We start from the raw sequence: 20,926 nt of genomic DNA on the forward strand, positions 1-20,926 counted from the left end.
CTTCCTTGTTTTCTGACAAAAAGTCACGCAATTTCCTTCCCCGCCCCTAATTTGCATATGTCATACTGACATGTTGCGCTAACTCAGCTCAGCCACACGGGGCCGCTGCAGCGCTAGACATGTGCCTGTGCGTAACGTCTCATTCCCATGCTGGATAGCAGGAAGCTTTTCCCCTTCCAGGCCGGTTTAGTCCCTGTTAGTTCGGATTCGGTTCGGCCGGACAGAAGGATTCGGCCGAATCCGAATCCTGCTGAAAAAGGCCGAATCCTGGCCGAATCCCGAACCGAATCCTGGATTCGGTGCATCCCTACAAACTACACACACCCAGTGTTACTATATCAACCTCAGCAAGGACCCCCAAACTAACTACACCACACACATACACCCAGTGTTAGTATATCAACCTCAGCAAGGACCCCAAACTAACTACACCACACACACCCAGTGTTAGTATATCAACTTCAGCAAGGACCCCCAAACTAACCACACACACGCAGTGCATATAGCTTATATTAATACGGAATGCAATCAGAATTAGTTACTAATAATTGTAGGGGATGCAAGGCGTTAAGCATCTCTATCAAAGCTAAGCATCCCCTGCAATTGACCACTCTGGGTGATTGGTTTACACTGTGAAACAACATCTTGCCCCCTGCTTCTGCCTCTACCACTGAAGCTCTCTGCTTACTCATCCTCTATTTGCGACACCCCCAGTTACACCCAAGGCTCCTCTTTTGCCCTACCCCTAGTTCCAGCCCTGATCCTCATTTTACACCAGATATCAGATAGTCTCCCCGAAAAGTCTTTCCGTCAGCTAAAATCTAAATCACCAGCGGGATGGCACTCTGAGCTATCCGAGTGCCATTCTGCCGGCAATTTCGATTCTAGCTGATATATGTTGGATATATAACAGGCAACCCTTTATCCAGAACGCTTCAAAAAACAGTGGTGCTAATTCCCACTATGATTTAAATAAACATAATTCTTCCTGATTCACTGTTATAGTAATAAGACCATGCGTGTGCTTAATGGTACTTACAGTACTTACAATTGTTTAAGTACATCTTTGGTATTGTAATCCAAATTACAGAAAGACCTAAAGTCACAAGCATTCTGATAAATAACAGATTCTAGAACTGTATTCAAATGTAGCAAATATTTATCATAGGCATCACATCACATTCAAATTGTCTAATTTTTCTGCACGTGAAGCAAGTTAGCAGTAGACAAAGTTCCCCCCAGGGGGTACAATGATAGGCTGGTCTGAACAATGACAGGTATGAGATCTGTTATTCAGAATCCAATTAACCAGAAAGCTCTTCAGTTCTGACTGGCTTCTCTGTGTAATAATAAGATGCTGCTTGACCTTGATGTAAGTGTGAGTAATTTAATGTTGATACCAAAACAATGTTTTGTTTTTGTTGTTTTTATGTTTTAATCAACCTTATGGAATTATGGAAGGCCCATTACCGGGGAAAGGCCACATGTCAAGCTTTCCACATAATTTAGTACAATCATGAGATTTATTATGTGTTTGCAAATACATTTTTCTGTAGATTAAGGGCATTGTTGTCATAATTTGTGTTCTAGTGCCCAAGCACACAGCTTGGATATGAATAGGCAGCAGCAGTGTCCTTAATAAATATGCCAAACAGACAATAAGGGAACAATTGACAACTGTAATTTCCATGATTTTAGCAGAGTACATAAATCCTTACTGTATTTTCTGTGTGTTCTGAAGCGCTGGTGGCTGATTAAATGCACTCAGCCTATGGCCTTGTGTTTGTTATAGTAATGAACTGAGCACTGGGAAGCAGGAATTCTGGGAAATAAACAAAATTTTCCTTAAGTAGTTGCCCTATGCTATTGCTAATCAGTAGTGATGGGCGAATTTGTCCAATTTGCGAATTTCCCAAAAAATTAATAAACTGTGAAAAATTTGCAAAACGATTTGAAGTCAATGGGCGTCAAAATTAATTTGACGCGTGTCAATTTTGACGCCTGTGACAATTGTTATACGCGCACCTATTGTGGCCAAATGCATTAAAGTCAATGGGCGTCAGAATAATTTTGACACGTGACAATGTTTATGTGCGCAACTATTCTGACATGCACCCAAATTTTTTTCAGCATGGCAGATTTTTCGCTGCAGCTGCGAAAAGTTGAAATTCGCGGTGAATTAGCACCTGGCAAATTTAGTCGCCCATCTCTACTAATCAGGTTAAGTAGGGTTACTGTACTGATGTGCAGGTCAGGTACAATTCACAAAATGTTGCCACTGAAGGACGCACACCCGGCCCGTACCCATGTCTTCTTACTCTGAACACTACTTCTGTGCGCACCTCTAGTTCCAAGAAAGGGAATCTTTAGCAGCAGTGCAATATTGTATTTCCCCTTTCTGACCCGCACCTGAACCCACAATGGTTGGCCAAATTTCAACCCAAAACCGCCCAATCGGTGGCCAACAAACAGGTCACCATGGGTTTTGAGTAAACCTGCATACGACTATCTTACTGATCACTGGGATCACTCTGCAGACAGGTGGGGGTCACCTTGATCAATTGCTCTACCAAACAACTGGGGCCAGTTAAATACACTGAAAGCAACTTGTTATCCAGGGTTATACAATACATATTACTGGTTGTAATTCAGCTGACATAGGGGAGTGTATCTCTGGGAAAGGCTGTAATTAAAATGTTTTGCAGCATTACAGGGTTGCTATAAAAGCTATGCTGCTATAAACAGGTGTGATAACAGCTCACTTTCTGTTTGTGTCTAGTTGCATGGATTTCTGTTTCTTATAAAGGCAACAGGCATAAGGCCTTTAAGTATGATTTTTAGTTGCAAGCCCATTCCATCTTTGTTTCTTTTGGGGCAAAATGAATATTGAGTTTGAGTATCTAAAACTACGAGGCACTCTATCATACATAATGACACACAATGAAGGAGATGTGATCCTCTGTGTTGTCTAATGTAGATTGTTCCCATGATCCTTGCCTGCCTGTTAGAAAAGCATTAGAAAAAATATTAGGAAAGACACATTCACTGGAAACAAAAAGTTAGCCCCCGACTTCAATCATCACATTTTTTTCCCTAGATCGATGATCCATTCAGGAAAAGCTGCACCGGCCCAGGAAAACCTTACCTAAGTCTTAACTTATTCCCAAGTGTCCCCAGCTTGGCTTTGCGCATGTGCAGTAAAGTAATATTTTTAGAATTGACTGTACGTCTTATATTCAGGGGACACCAGGGAAAGGTAAGTAAAACAGGGGTGTAAGACTATGTAAAAGAGAGTGGGAAACTACCCTAAAAGGAGCACTGGCCCAGTAAAAAAACATAACAGTTAGGGGCCGATTCACCAAGGGTCGAATATCGAGGATTAATTAACCCTCGATATTCGACTGGGAATTAAAATCCTTCGACTTCGAATATCGAAGTCGAAGGATTGTAGCGCAAATAGTTTGATCATTCGATCGAAGGAATAATCGTTCAAAGGATTTAAATCCAACGATTGAAGGATTATCCTTCGACCAAAAAAATTTAGGCAAGCCTATGGGGACCTTCCCCATAGGCTAATATTGAGTTCGGTAGGTTTTAGATGGCGAACTAGGGGGTCAAAGTTTTTTCTTAAAGAGACAGTACTTCGACTATCGAATGGTCGAATAGGCGACCAATTTTTAGTTAGAATCCTTCGATTCGAAGTCGTAGTCGAAGTAGCCCAGTCGAAGTAGCCCAAAAAACACTTTTTTTACTTCGAATCCTTCACTCGAAGTCAGTGAATCGGCCCCTTAGACTGACTGGGCGGTGCTTAACATTGGCAAATCCAACTTTTCTTGTCTTTTAAAGGGCAAGTCAAACCCAAAATAAAAATTTGGGTAATAAAAGAAAACATAATTCTAAGCTACTTTCGAATATTTAATTTTTTAAATTTTTTTAGTACTTTGTAAGTTATTTGCTTGAAATTAGCATTTTAAACAATGTTGCAAAAACCTTACAGTAGTTCTCCAGCAAAGACAGGTCTGTTAATCAGCTGCCTTGTCTTAAATTGTATCAACAGTCTGAGCAATCAAGGCAGATAATAGAAAGGGACAAACACGGCTTCCAATAGCAATACATACTGCATACAAATAACTGAAAAAAACACAATTTGTAATAAATGTATATTGGTAAGTCGTTTACAATTATGTTTTCTTTTACTAGGAAAATCTTTATTTTGGGGTTACCTTGCGCTTTAAATAAAGTGCCTGATAAGAATGCAGTTATTCTTGTGCCTTGTAGATTTGCCATTCAGTCCATCAGCATGGATACTGTGGCAAGGTTACAGGGCTCAAGCAATTACTAAACCATGCATTAGTGACTAAGATCAACTTTCAGGATGGTTCTTGAACTACAAATACAATGTTGAGCTGTTAGTGCCATTATTGAACCCAATGATATACTAGGGGAAAGCACATCATAGGGATAATGCTGCCTATATGATTATACTTCACTTTAGCTGCTTTTTTATTAGTGAAAATGACAAATACTGGTGAACCGGTCCCTGGTGCAAAGCATTTATAATGAAAAATGGGTTCCTAACATCCAAGGGTCATTTGAGGATGTTCCCAAAAGCCTGATGGTGCATTCATATGTCACAGTTAGTTACAGCTGATTAATTCCTGGAAATGCCATTATGCACATGATAGCACTCAGCATACGGGTGAAGTGATATTCCTGAGAACCCTTACAGAAATGAGCTAAGCTGCTGACATGTTATCCCTGGGGCACTGGTTACCATAGCTAAGATTGATTTATGAGTAAATGAGTAGGAGTTGTCTGGAGTATAATACTGGGGACTTTATTTGTTCCCATTTTTCATTTATTAAACATCACATGTGTCAGGTCAGGAGAATGGGGAGTATGGTGTATATCCTGTGCTGTATACTATAACCTTACAGGGAAACTGTTGCTATTATAAAAATGCTAATATACTGTAGTGGACAGGGCTGCCATCAGAAATCACGGGGCCCTGTACAGCAACATTCTTTGGGCTCCTGGTCCCCACCCACCCCAGCCGGCCCCCAAAGCCCCACCCCAGATCCCGCCCCCACACTGCAGTAAAAGTCCACACAGACATCAGCGCTTACAACAGTAAACCCCCCTCACTCACAAGTTATAAAAAGCCATTGGTGTTCAAGGCCCCTTATAAGTTAAAAAAAATGGCAGCCAGGGTCAAACATAAAACAAAAACACTGGTGCCAGGGCCTCCAATAAAAGTTTTAAAAAAAACATTGGTGGTAAGGACCCACCTACTGGTAAAAAAAAACTTGATGGTCAGGGCCCCCCCTATAAATAAAAAAAAAAGGCGCCAGGGCCCCCCATAAACGTTTTTTGTCATGTAATGTATTGTGGATTTTATAGTTTTTGTATTGTTTAATACAAACTTTCTCCAACTCTCATGAACCAGTGGCTGCAGCAAAATAATCCTCCAAATAGAATCCCAGTCTATCTGTTTAAATCTGGCTCCATGATCTTTGTCCCTGCAGCCCGAGTTGGAAACAGTGGATGTAAATGTAGAGGATGTAAAGGCAAAAATAAAATCCCATTTTTACTTTATTAACTGAAAAAGAAACATATCCTCAATAATAAATCTATACAGTTTTTATAAGAAACCTGACTTTAGGCAGTGAAATTCCCCCTTCATTTACTGCTGCGGATATGAATCTCTACACGGTCTTCCGACTGATCTACAGGGGGGAAAAAAGCTTCCCCTGCTGTTTGAAAGTATGATTGTTTCCCTGCAGAGCATTTAGGGACTGTCTGAAGTTTCCTATCCACAGCAGTCAGAGCAAGTAAATGAAGGGGGAATTACACTGCATACAGTCAAGTCGCTTATAAAAAAGTTTTTTTTTGCCTTTACATTCCCTTTAAGGGTCAGCCCTCAGGTGCCTATATAACACATCCAGAGACTTGTAAGTAAATTCAGTGGCTAAGTTGGGGGGGGGTGAAGGTTATGTAGCTTATTTATGCATTTGCGTGTGACTTCACTTCTGCAAACTTGGGGAGCACAGAGGTGCTTAGGGTGGCACTGGACCTAAATACAGCACTAACTGGAGCACTGCCAGCAGACACTGTAAAGCTCAGCTGGGTTAATAAATGTAACTGCTTTAAATACTGTATTTGGGAACTTTATCATATCATACAAACTTAATCTATTAATAGACTTGGCGAGATGTTATGAGGCCTTGTAATTCAAAGTTCCAAGTCTGGGTAAATTATTGCATAGCTTTCTGTATCCAGACCATTACTATTGTTAACATGATGTTTAATATATAACACACATGTTTCAGGTAAAATATAAATGAAATTATGGCTTCAAATAAACCATGGCCAAAGCTGAACTACAGGAAGATTTATCACTGACCTTCCAGCAAGGAAAGGTTAAAACACTCACATTGTCTGCAGAGGTCTGAAAAATGCCAGTCTAGGTGCCAGTGTTACCAGCCTGATGTGGCGCCTGCCCAAGAGGTCTAACATCTCTGTTTAGATAAGCAGCAACATCACTCAGTCCTGACATAGTGTACTAATAAACACAACATAAAGACAGAAATGTTCTCTGCAGCCAAAGGCCAGGCTCAGATCAGGGAATAAGCTAATGTTTTAATGCAGAACTGGCCAGATTTTATAACAGAATTTAAAAGATTATAAATACAGGGCATATAATTAGAAATTCAGCACATTTGGTCATTCTTGGTAAGGAATACAGATTCCGGTCTGTGCATACAGACACATATATTACACAGTGTTATTATTAAAACATTTATTGCATAACTTTATTAAAAGGTATATCTTCATAAGAAGCAGCTGCCTGATATCAATCTGAATAATGTGGGTGATAGCCAGAGTGACCAAGCCCTGATTATATGCCTTAAAAATGAAATTATAAAATGATATGGGAAAGTACAGCAATATCACCACTAATATGTGAATGTTTGCGACCCAACTGTGTTTTGTACTCTGACCCATAAATGTGGTAGTCTAAACTGGTCAGATTCAACTATACAGCTATACAGGGGCCTTGTGACCAAATCTGAGTACTATATACTATAATGGACCAATCGTCCAAAAAGATTTCCCAACAGTACAATGGTTCAATTTGGTGATGCTGGACTATCCTGACTGATTCAAATCTGATACAGTTATGCAATCCATTATCCGGAAACCTGTTATGCAGAAAGCTCTGAATACTGAGGCTGCCTCCAATAGACTTCAGTTTATCCAGATAATCGCATCTTTTAAAAATGATTACCTTTTTCTCTGTAATAATAAAACAGTAGCTTGTACTTGGTCCCAACTAAGATATAATTAATCCTTACTTGAAGTAAAACCAGCCTATTGGTTTTATTATAAGATTCTAGTAGTACTAGGTCCCGAGCATTCTGGATAACAGGTTCCATACCTGTACAATTAAAGGTGGCCATACAATCTATTGTATCTCCTACATTAACAGCCATACTACATGTATTTTTTTTATAAATAATAGAATAACTTTTCTCTGTGTTATTTGTTTTGTTTTTTATTTTGTAATAATGTAAGTAACCCTAATAGTTAGTCGTTAGTCTGGCGCATCTTCTCCAGTAGGTATGTTTGTAGCAATAAAGCCTCATACACACAGAATGGCAGATCTGTTGCACTGAAACCAGCATTGTGCAGTGGAAACCTACATGTAATCTTCAGGGCTAACGCTCTACCCATACTTAGATTACTGAATGTTTGGTAGATTTGGGGGGGGGGAGTCATAACATTGTTCCCAAAGCTCATTCTAGACCAGAGACATTTCCTTTGGTGTTCAGTGCACTGATCGATTAATTGAATACAACACAAAACTATTTTTGGAGGCTGTATGAATGAAACATAACTATGGATTAATTGGTACAAAATAGTACAATGGGGCATTAAGAGGTAACATGCTGTATTTGTAATCATAATTCATAAGATTTGTAGTTCAAAGCGGAATAATTTACTACAGTAGAACCCTCATTTGACAACCCCTGATTTTAAGTTTTCCCTAATTTTACATTGTTGTTTTGCGGTCCCACCTATATATTATGCACAGGGCCGGGCCATGTCGGCCAGGCACCCTAGGCAACCTGCCCGGTCCGGCACCTGCTAGCCGCATGCTTGCGTAAACTGCCACTTCCTGGCGGTGCGCATGCGCAAACTCCCACTTTTGTGCGCATGCGTGAACCAACACTCTCACGCGCGTATGCACCTTTTGCCGTTCGCTCACGTATGTGCCAATCGATTTTAGCGTGCATGCGCGGAAGCACAGCTACGGGCCAAATAGAAGATAGAAGAAGCTTTTGGAGAGAGGCGACCGGAAATAGGGTAGGTGTCAGAGAAGGCATGTGCCTGGCGCCCCCCTAGCTTTTGTGTCCTAAGCACGTCCCTACTCTGCCTACCCCTAGTTCCAGCCCTGATTATGCATAAAACGTTTCTCTGATTTTACATTTTCCTGGATTTGACATCATTTTTTTTCTGGTCCTCTGAAAAACGTAAAATGGGTGTTCTACTGTATATCACATGGATAAGTCTAGTTTAAAATATTGTAAAAACATAATTAATAATAATAATATTATAATAATGTAATGTACGGATAGTTCTAAATGTTCTAAAAATCATTTAAATAAATGATTAATAGGATCAGGCTTCTTAAACAGAAATCCAACACTCATAATACTGGTCCATATATCCTGTACAAACATAATTTAATCCAGTCCTGGATCAGCCTCAGCTACCCGTCACGCAGGAATTCTGTTTCATCACGTCTTGCAAATTGACTACATTGTGATTAACTAATAAAGATCCTCTCTGAAAAACAAACAAGACATTATTATAATGCAATATATGTTGTGTTACATATTTAAGGAAGAGTAACACCAAAAACTGAAAGTATATCAAAGTAGTTATATAATGTACTGTTACTCTGCACTGGTAAAAGTTATATGTTTGCTTCAGAAAAACAACTATAGTTTATATAAACAAGCTGTTGTGTAGCCATGGGGGCAGCCACTCAAGCTGGAAAAAAGGAGAAAAGACACAGGTTACATAGCGCATAACAGATAAGACACCATTGTACTGGACATTGTCTATCTGTTTTGTGCTATGTTTTCTCCTTTTTGCCAGCTTGAATGGCTGCCCCCATGGCTACACAACAGCTTATTTATACAAACTATACTAGTCTTTCTGAAAAATATACACGATTTTTACCAGTGCAAAGTAGCAGTCCACTATATTTATTACTTTGCTACAATTTCATTTTTTGGTGTTATTGTTCCTTTGATGAGAAACAAAAGAGTTAATATAAGTAATGTTCATGAACTAGTGATGATTATACACAGTGTTGCCATTCTATAATACTATTATATCCATATTGTTTTATTATACATATATGTATTGTAATTGCATGTGTTTATACATTAACAAGCCTAGCATTGTGGCCACTAATGTAAACAATATAAATTATATGCCTCCCTGAGTTGTATTTCCTGGGCTGTGGCCTACTGATCTTTCAGTTACCATTGTGAGATATTACTTGGTTGGTGAGGAATGTTTTGCTTATTTGCCAACCAAATCCCAAAAGCAGGTTTGATACACTACAGAATATAATCAGTCAGTTTAAACCAAGAAAAAAATCTAAGGCTTTTTGTAAGTATATCATCCCATCTATGGCCAGCATTTAGGGATGCACAGAATCCACTATTTTGGATTGGCCGAACCCCTGAATCCTTTCGCGAAAGATTTGGCAGAATACTGAATCAAATCCTAATTTGCATATTTGCATACTTCTTTGTTTTGTGACAAAACGTCAAGCAATTTCCCTCCCCGCCCCTAATTTGCATATGCAAATTAGGAATCTGATTCAGTTCGGCCAGGCATAAGGATTCTGCCGAATCCTGCTGAAGAAGGCTGAATCCCGAACCGAATCCTGGATTCGGTCCATCCCTACCAGCATTACACCCACTGTTGCCCCAAAAACACAGTGAACTTTGTCTGATCCTCCTTTTTCCTTTAAACATTGACCTAAGCATCATGAGCTGATAACTTAACTCTGGATTCAAACCAGGTCTCAGCACCGCTGTATGTTCTTTAAGTTGGCAATATACTGAAGTGCATTTGATGGGCAAAATGCAGTTATCCTGTATCTAGTTATAGAACCTAGTGTCAGAGCGAAATATCTACATCTATTAATAAATCTCCAATGGAACCCTGCAGGCGCTTTGGAAGCACTGTCAATAATTGGTTTCCCAAAGGAAAAACATAACAGTGATATAATGTCAGGTTATAGAGTTCAGACTTATTATTTCACAGTCAGTCTGATGATTTCATACCTACCTTTGCATATAAAGCTTCAGCCAGTGTTATAAATGCCTTTTTAATATTCATATTTTCTTTTGCACTTGTCTCAAAAAACGGTATGCCAAATTCCCAAACAAGCTAAGGGAGACATAAACATGGACAATATGTTACTTTCTTTTTACCTCTTCAAGCCAGTATATGAATATAACTGCATTATCACTCTTTTCATGAATGTAACATGTTACAATACTTTTATTATTGGAAGCTGCTTCTTACCTGCTCAGGACATACTGGCAAGGAACTTATCCATCAATAAAAAAAAGTTTATTTTTCACTATGATTTTTTTTTTCTTATCAAAAAATGCTGTACTTTAATCTCTAACGTGTAAAAGAAACGGATCCGCACACACACCGATTAGTGCAGTCGGGGATTATCCGATGTTTGGTGGCTGAATAAAAGGGGATAATCCCCGACTGCACTAATCGGTGTGTGTGCGGATCCGTTTCTTTTACACGTTGGTTGCTAAGGGACCTGGCCGGGTCAACGGAAGGAACGCACCACCAGCTTGCAGGATTGGTGAACTACAGGTGTGCGGTAGGAGAATTACATTGTACTTTAATCTCTATACACTTGCATATTAAATTTGAATTGTGCACAATAGAGGGGAAGACCTATGCTGTCTCAGGGTTATGGCATCTCTTCAGTGGTGTAACTATAGAGCAGGTCTGGACTGAGAATTAAAATAGGCCCTGGCATTTCAGGTACACAAAGGCCCAATCAGCTCACACAGAAGCCCAAACAGCCCCCACCAGCCCACTAAATAATGACTTTCTATGGCACTTTATAGCAGCCCCTCTGGCATTTGCCAGAACCCACAGATTGCTAGTCCAGGCCTACTATAGAGGAAGCAGACCCCGCAGTCACACGGAGGCCGGACTGTGGGGTCTGCTTCCTCTATAGCTAATGAAAAAAACCCTCCTCCCCAGCCGTTCTCTTACCTGCTGCCAGGAAGGGGGATGCAAGTTGGATGGGAATGGGCGGGGTCGGGGAGTGGGCAGGCGGAGGAGGGACATGGACGGGCAAAGGCAGGACGGGAAGTGGGCGGGAAGATGGGGATCGGAGTATGCCGGGTGCCTCTGAAGATTGTAGGGGGGCACGGTGCACGCCACTGAATCTCTTGTTATACGTCATGGGTCACTGCATCTCTTGTTATAGGTAATAACAAAACTTGGACTTGTCTCCTGCATCTAAATGTTATGGCTGTATTTGGTATTTTTTCATACCACTCCCCTTCCTGGCTTCTTGAAATGTTAGTGTAGACTTGTTCAATGTGTTCCAAGGTCTCAATGGAAACGTAGGTATCCCAGACATGCAGACATAACAAAAGGGCCATTATCAATACTGCTAAATGAGGATGGTATTTTACACAACATTAGTTCCTAACTTTCCGGCAGTATAGTCAGCTGCTTTCTAGATTGAGTGTGCCCAGCTAACTCAAAATACTCTTATTGTTCCTGGATAATTAATACCTACCTTCTCCGCTCCTCTCCTTTGCAATTTCACGTTCATCTTCTTTGTCACACTTATTTCCCAAGAGAACTACTTCTACCTCTTCACCGGCTTTCTGCATCACAAAAACAAATTGCAAAAAGAAAACATGTGTCTGTAAACTGATTGGGTTCTAATCTATTAAAGCAAACACTTAGGGGCAGATGTACTAAGCTCGAGTCCAAAAAGTTCGAATTTCAAAGTCATTTTTTGGATACTTCGACCATCGAATAGGATGCTACGACTTCGAATTTACTTCGATTCGAAGTAAAAATCGTTTGAATATTCGACCATTTGACAGTCGAAGTACTGTCTCTTAAAAAATCTTTAGATTTCAACACTTCGCCAAATTAAAGCTACTGAATTGCTATATGGCCTATGGGGACCTTACAGTGCATTTTTTAACATTTTTGGCATCGAATAAAAATCCTTCAATCGATCGCAAAAAAACGTTCAAACGATTTCTATTCGATTGAAATAACCCCTCGAAATTCGACCCTTGATAAATCTGCCCCTTATTCTAGAGAAGAAAGACGAAGAGCTCTTACATTCCTTAAATTAGCTAAAACAGTTCTCAAAAAATTCTGCAGTTCTATACTAACCTTACAAGGAGCTACCCATTCCTGTGGAGGAGTTTGAACTAGGAATGATTGGTGTGATACAGCCATCACTAAATTGGTACCCCCAAAAAGTAAGTGCTAAGGATAAGCAGAATCAAAAGATCGGAGCAGCTTGGCTTCGTTGTCACCATTCTCTCATATGAGAAATCAGGCAGGAACAATGGAAATAATAGAGCCAAGTTATGAACTCCCATGTCCTCTGCACACAAAAATAGATGCAGGGAAAATGAAATATCACTAAATTGATGGGTCATGGAGACAGTACATATAACACATAAATACAAATAAAACGTTTATAATGACCTTCTTGTACATGTTATTTTAGTCTTTGGTTGCTAGTTCAGTTAAGACATAAGGTAGTAACCACATTATTGCCAGTGAGCACATTTTAGTTGTGGGCATTATACAGTAGAATAATCTGACTTTAAGTTTTCCATATAGAAACATTTTATTTTCTGCATTTCTTTCAGGAAACATATGAACAGAATTAGGATTAACTCTGCTTCTGATAATAGAGAAGAATTTCTGAATTGTGACTGGTCACAATGCCAACATGGCAGCTGGACATCATTCTCTTTCCTCTTTCTTTTATTGGGAAAATTTCTAATCCAACATTATGCAACTTGTAAATCTTTGCTATGGTGTGCCAGGTAGCAGCTTAAAGTGTATTAAAGTGTTTTCTTCAATAACCTCACTTGTGAATGAAAATAAATAATTATAGGGGACGATTTCACCTGACATACTGCATATTGAGTCATGTTTCCTTGTTCAGGCTGCCCCTGGCTATGTTACAAGAACCAGACACAATTTCTGCTGAACTCTTGACTCGTGGAGTCTCAAAATAGCATGTCAATCCTTGACAAATAAAAAATGGAGAATTGTGCTGTGCTCTGACACAGGCAGGGAATTATACCCATTCTATTGAGTTAATATAATAAAAGTCGCAAAAAAATAAATTGTACAAATGTGGGCAACGGACTAAATAAGAACCTGAGCACACATATCTGTAAATGAACAAAGCCCAATAAAATACAATAAAGGGTACACAAAAGAGAAATTAAAAGAGATACCGTGGTTCTACTAGAAGATACATTCAATAACTTGGATTGGGTTGGATGCCTTTTTTAGCAAGGGAGAAATAAAGGGTTACTGAACTTAATTTTTAGCACCATTTTCTCCCACTCTACCACATACTGGAGAGACTTCAGATGGGTTTTTCACCTTCTTCTGGATCAGCTAGAAGTAGGTAGGTTTCACTTAAATAAAAAGGGTGGGTGTATTTTTCTCAAAGTCAATTACTATAAAGCAAGTACAGAAACCGTTCTTACCATTTTAATGTCTCTCATCCACACAGCGTTTTTTTCAAAAGAAGCAGGGTTGGTGATATCATAAACAAGAATGAAGCTCTGAGCTCCACGAAAATAGCTAACACTGAGGGGCACATTTACTTAGCTTGAGTGAAGGATTAGAAGGAAAAATACTTCGAATTTCGAAGTATTTTTTTGGCTAATTCGACCATCGAATAGGCTACTTCGACCTTCGACTACGACTTCGATTTCAAATCTAACTATTCGAACTAAAAATCGTTCGACTATTCGACCATTCGATAGTCGAAGTACTGTCTCTTTAAAAAAAAAAAAAACTTCGACCACCTACTTCGCCACCTAAAACCTAACAAGCACCAATGTTAGCCTATGGGGAAGGTCCCCATAGGCTTTCCTAGCAATTTCTGATCGAAGGAAAATCGTTCGATCGTTCGATCGTTGGATTAAAATCCTTCGATCGAACAAATTGCGGTAAATCCTTCGACTTCGATATTCGAAGTCGAAGAATTTAACTTCTATGGTTGAATATCGAGGGTTAATTAACCCTTGATATTCGACCCATAGTAACATAACCCTGAGCGTGTGGAATTGCTCTTGTCCGGCAGTGTCCCTATAACACTGAGTGCTTGAGTAAGCTAAGAACAACTCTATCATCCTATTAGATCTTTTTCTCATCTACATGTCTATTTTATGCATGATAAATTCGTTCTTTACCATATTCTCATAATGTACACCCATTTTCTCATAATTTATACCCATTTTCATATTTTTAAACTACTTGCTCTATTTCCTGTTCTAGTTTTCTAATAAGTACAAACAACAACAGTGAGGGGTACTTCAACTTTAAACATTTATTATTTTATAGAATGTCCTTTTTTTATTTATTCCATACACCCTGCACAGCCAAATTAGCCTGTGCAAAAATGGAATGTACACTAACCAAATAAAATCATTAAAATTTCCTCAATTGGGTAATAGGTAAACAAATAGGTAACATCAAATAGATTTTATCTAAAGTAGCTACAAATATAAAGATGCACCAACATCACGCAGATCATTTCTATAAAATATTAAAGCTCAGCTCCTTGTTTTTACCAAATGAATGGAGTTGCAAATGCAGCGGTAAGACTGTAATATGCCAGTCTGCCACCTGACTCATTACTGATTTAAAACTATATGGAATTTCTAGCTTGCTCATTGACTTAATACTAATGCACCACTGATTTTCCAAATTGCTTTTCTTGTTATTTAAAGCTTTAGGTCTGTAAAATGAAAAGGTGTGCCGCACTGTATAAGGAAAAGGATAAGGAAATCCATACTATTTAATACAAAATGCAAAAACTAACAAATGTTCCACTCACTTCTGATTCTAGTTAAATGGCACAAAATGCAGGATCTTACATTACAAAAAACATAATCCTGATACCCACATCAAAGGGTTTTTCATGCAGACTAACAACACCTACTGCTCCAAGCACTAGTCTCATCTTGTACCTTTTTTGCAGTTTGAGTTTTATAACAATTTCAAGTACAATTCCAGATTTACGTTGTTTTTCCAAGGATTAGACTGCTGACGTAAAACCACACAAGTGATATAATATACAACTAAAAGTATCCAGACACATTTTAGTCAGGGCACTTGGTATACAATGACTTGCCCTCAGTTGAAACACTCACTGTCAAAGTTCCAAATTGTCTCCAGACACAATGTCAGCATAAGAACTATCTATATGCATGATCAGAGGCAAACACATCTAAGTCACCAACATTGGACTGGAGCAGTGGAAACGCATATTCTTGAGTGATTTTCCTAACTCAACACAATGACAGGTATGGGATTTATTTTATGGTTTTTTTTTAGCAGGCACAAGGTTTACAGATTGAAATTCTGGAAAACTCCCTTATCTGGAAAACCCAGGTCCCGAGCATTCTGGATAATAGGTTATATACATGTATTTTGATTTGATTGTGAGCCAGACCTCATTCTCAAAATTAGTGCCCAACCTCACTAATGCTCTTGAGGCACAATGGAAAAGCAAAATCCTGTCAACAGTGGTCCTAAATCTAGTGAAACTCCTTCCTTGAAGAGTTGAGATTTGGCAAAAAGATCTTGACCATGCAGGTTCTGGATACTTTGGGGAATAGGTTCTACTTCAGACCCAAGAAAATAATGAAGAATTGCAATAAGTATCTTTAATTCTGCTACATGGGCATTGTAATGAATACTGAAGCAACAGGTTGTATATTGTGACCCTATAATAAAAGGCACAATAACCAATTAGTAGCCATTTATGCTCCTTTAAATAGACAGAACATAGTTACATAGTTAAGTTGGGTTGAAAAAAGACCAAAGTCCATCCAGCGCACATACATGAATATAGCGCATGGTCAAGAAGAATGCTGAAACTGAGGAATGTGGGTATGATTTAGCACTGCAGCTACAACAAGCTCAAGGGGGGGAAAGTATTTATTACCATAGGAGACATCAAGGTGAAACATCACCCTTAGGGGCAGATTTATCAAATCATCGAATGGCTATACTTCGACTTCAAATATCGAAGTTGAACTTTTTTTTTTATCAAATTTGACCATTTGCGGTCGAAGTAAAATCGTTCAATCATTTGAACGATTTTAGCGATCGATCGAACGATTTTACTTCGACTACAAAAAACTTGCATTAGAAGGTTCCCATAGGCTACCATAGCACTTTGGCAGGCTTAATTTGGCGAACTATTGAAGTCAAAGTTTTTTTAAAGAGACAGTATTTTGATTATCGAATATTCGAATATTCCAACTATTTTACTTTGAATCGAATTCAAAGTAAATTTGAAGTCATAGTATCCTATTCGATGGTCGAAGTATCCAAAAAATTACTTAAAATTTTTTTACTTCAAAAATTCCCTCAAATTCACTTTGACCATTTGTGGTCGAAGTAAAATCGTTCAAAGAAAGATTAAATCGTTCGAATCGAATAATTCGAACGATTCTATTGATCGAACGATTTTACTTCGACTACAAAAAACTTGCATTAGAAGGTCCCCATAGGCTACCATAGCACTTCGGCAGGTTTAATTTGGCGAACAATTTAAGTCAAAGTTTTTTTAAAGAGACAGTATTTTGATTATCGAATATTCGAATATTTGAACTATTTTACTTTGAATCAAATTCAAAGTAAATTCAAAGTCGTAGTATCCTATTCGATGGTCGAAGTATCCAAAAAATTACTTCGAATTTCGAATTTTTTTTACTTCGAAAATTTCCTTGAATTTACTTCGAACCTTGATAAATCTGCCCCTTAATGTTGCCTTACCAACTATTCAGCAATTCGATTTCAACAATCACCTACTATCCAAGTTAGAAAACAAAAGCAAAGATCTGTTTGGTTGCTATAAGCAACATCACTGGTGAGTTTGTCTCCAGTGTTAGTAAATACGCCTCTCATTAAGGTTTTCTTCGTATGTGATAACAATCCTCATCAAGGGTTACTGACTAGCAGGGCTAAAAAAATGTTACATTGTAATTAAAATGCTTTTCCTTACAGCTTTGCATTCATTTGGAGATAATTATATTACTGTACTTACATTTTATTTATTATAAAGGAATCTAGGAAACAAATCAAAACGTCATTATTATGTCCTGGAAAATCCCACAACAGTCCAGCAGAGGGCCCAGCTACCACTAGATATAAGACAGGACTTTCTCAACCATGTCCCCTGCTCTTTGCATGCTGGGATCTTAAGGATTTTGCCAGAAAACATGTAATGTTAACTAAAGAAACTATCATTAAATTAGAGTTTAGCTAATGAATTTTGATTGCCAAGTCACTAAGAATACTGGGGTCAAAAAGATCTCAGCACAACACTGCTCATTTGGCCTGCCAGGTAGAAGCTGTTTGAAAAAAGTGATAAAAGAAGCTGAAAGAATACTTGCTCTTACCAGATCTGGAGCTTTAATGCTGTCTCAGCAACATGAATGTTTTTTCTTTTAAAATCGATACCTTAAAGGAAAAAGATGTAGTTATTATAATTATCCTTTATAAGTACTGCCATTCTATATCGCTTTACAGACTTTATAAAGCATTCACATCAGTATGTGCCCCAGTGGAGCTTAGGGCTTACAATCTAAATCCTCATTACATTTCCAGACAATACAAGAAAAACAGAGCTACCCGGCACTCAGAGGAATCCACAGTATTAGTCAAAAAATGACTATTAATCAAAGTTAAAAATATATTTGCATCTCCATAGGCCCTACTCGCTTCACTGTGACAGCCCATGAATAAGTACCCCTGTGGGTACGAAACATATATTTACCACCTGTGGTTCTTGCTGCTGACTGTAGTGTTATGCTATGAAAAGTTTTCTACCCACAAATTATATACTCAGAGGGCAACACAGTTTCCTTCCAGTGCAATGTATTATGAGGCAGTAGTGATTTGTCAGGCACATGGCTCCTAGCAGATATTGTTACTTTTATAATTAGCAATTTCAAATACAGAGAATACTTGGCAAACAACTTTAAAGGGGTTGCTCACCTTTAATTTTACTATTAATTAGTGATGGGAGAATTTATTCGGCAGGCATGGATGCACAGCGAATTTCAGGATTTCGCCGACTGTGAAAAAATTTGCTGCAACAAATAAAAAATTTTCACTCATCAAAATTATTCAGACACCCATTAACTTTTAATGCATTTGGACAAAAAAATCGCTCGTGTCAATATTGTTGCATGTCAATATAATTTAGATGCCCGTTGACTTCAATGCGTTTCTCAAAATTTTCAGCGAAGTAAAACGAGACAGATTCGGCCATCACTACTATTAATATGATTTAGAGAGTGGTATTTTGAGATAACTTGCAATTGTTTTCCATTTTGTTTTATTTGTGGTCTGAGTTATTTAACTTTTTATTCAGCAGCTCTCTAATTTTGCAGTTTCAGCAATCACCCTAGCATCCATGCATCGATTGGAATATGAATAGGAGAGGGTCTAAAAGGAAAGATGAGTAATAAAAAGTAGCAAAAAGGATAAAATTGTAGCCTTACAGAGCACTGTTTTTTAGATGGGGTCATTGACCCCCATCTGAAAGCTGAAAACAATCAGAAGAAGGCAAATGTTTTTTTTAAAGTTGCTTGAAATTAGCCATTCTAGGACAAACCAAAAGTTAACTCATGCTGTAGGTGGACTATCCCTTTAACACTATAACAGCCTCATATTAATGAATAGAGCACCTGCATTCTTTGAAGGAGATGAGCAGGGGGTTCATAGCACTAAACTCTAAATCTAAAGTGGTTGTCAGATGTTTTGATTAAAACTGGTATATCAGTCATAGTTTCAAGAAAATATAGGACAGCATATACCTGCTCATACCAATTCTCACCCCAACTGACAACCTACCCGGGCTTTCAGGTATCTAGGAGACTTTATCTCTAGGCTTTATCTCTAGGCTAAATTAGGTTAAGTCCTACTGCAACTACTACAACCCCCCTTTCCCCCGTCTGGATGCCAGCCCCAAAGTTTGGTAGCAGTTGCTTTAATAGATTAGGAATGTCAATACTAGGAATTAAAGTATAAACAGATGGAGCCTCATTTGGTCTTTACAGCTCTTGGATATTCTCTCAACCCTGAAAGTGTTTGTACACAAACTACAGCCTACTATAGAGATCGACTTTACTGGATAAAACAACATTGTCCTGTCAATGTTCCACTCTTGAAGTGTTTGGAAAGAAGTGCAACATCCCAACTGGTATTAATAGACCAGTCCACTTGGCAAGGCTCAGGAAGTGGTGAAATGATTTGCTCAGTACCGGCAAAGTTTTTACCCTTCAAGCGAATCAAGAGATCTGTCATTGAGAAAGGAGGTTAAAATATATCACCTGATAAATCTGTATCACTAGGAACACATTTATTAAGTAATCAATGTTAACATCATGACAGTTCAAGACTGTTTAGTGTCCTTAGGCTTTGTCCTAATACATCATCATTAGATGTAAAAAATGACTTACTGCTCTGATGTCTGAAATATGAAGATGAAGTAGCTGCATTTATAGTGAACTTATAGTGGATAGAAAAAGATGAAGGTGGAGGCACTAATTGCTACTTTTAATAAAAATGAACTGTCAGCACTATTGTGCCACACACACCTTAAAAGTCTTTTTTATCTCAGAGAAGTAATATGATAAAGATTTTTATTCATTTAATACTCGCTGATGGAGTTCTAAGAATGCTGTTTGGGTGGGGGCATAAATATTATTCATCCTCGACTACCAAATGACCTTGAGCACAATCTAGAAAGACACAACTATAAAAGCAGAAACTCAAGCAGTGGAATGGTGACTATTTCTGCGATATCTGAGGGTGATTTGATCTCTTGGTTGCCAAATTGGGGGCTTTATTTTTTAACTGGGTCTAGGTGCATTCAGTCTCTCCTGTTACTGCAATCTCTCAGCAGGTAGAAAACCAGATTGTTTGACTTTAGCTTTAGATGCAACCAATGCAGCATCACAGGGACAAAAGTAGCACTAAAAAATAGCACAGAAACGGCAGTGGAGTCATTTGGGGTTCACGTAAGCAGGCAATGAGCAAACTTACAATGCCTCACTCTGATAAGAAGTGCAGTAATATGCAGTATCGGAACTAAACAACCACGGGCATATTTGCAACTGGGCCGCCAAAACTATCCACCATCTTTGCCGTCTTACCACTGTCACCACCAAGTGCCTTCATGCCCCATGCTCCCCCAGCCCCATAGATATACTGACAAAACATAAAACACATGGATATTCTCCATACTGACTAAAATGCTTACGTGTCCTGTAAATGTCTAGATTTGAGTCCTTGAATAAGCAAAGAGCACTCGGGTATACAGTAGAACCCCCCTCAGGGGATCAGAAATAAATGGTGTAAAATCAGGGAAATGTTTTATATTGGTGGGACCAGTGACGCCATTAGAAATGAAGGGGTTCTGTACAACAGAATTTTCAGGATTCGGTCTTGTCTTGCATTTACCAAACCTAATTATATGGGGCGTGTTCACTATACTCTGACCTAATTTACAGCAGATTTCTGATATGTGCATGCTGCCACTAATTAAAAT

The 20,926-nt window shown here is 38.6% G+C and overlaps 1 protein-coding gene across 1 annotated transcript; it reads right to left on the reverse strand.

The window, feature by feature from the left end:
- Window positions 1-11,424: 11,424 nt before the first annotated feature.
- Window positions 11,425-20,556, reverse strand: LOC108719726 (ras-related protein Rab-10-like). The gene is made up of 5 exons (XM_041567698.1): window positions 20,532-20,556; window positions 17,769-17,829; window positions 14,401-14,442; window positions 13,836-13,932; window positions 11,425-11,963 (listed from the first exon to the last, which is right to left on the reverse strand). The coding sequence occupies exons 1-5, from the start codon at window positions 20,554-20,556 to the stop codon at window positions 11,862-11,864; spliced, it is 327 nt and encodes a 108-aa protein (XP_041423632.1). The 3' UTR covers window positions 11,425-11,861.
- Window positions 20,557-20,926: the final 370 nt, after the last annotated feature.

The sequence above is a fragment of the Xenopus laevis genome, chromosome 6S, assembly GCF_017654675.1.
Source record: "Xenopus laevis strain J_2021 chromosome 6S, Xenopus_laevis_v10.1, whole genome shotgun sequence".
Taxonomy (NCBI): Eukaryota; Metazoa; Chordata; class Amphibia; order Anura; family Pipidae; genus Xenopus; species Xenopus laevis.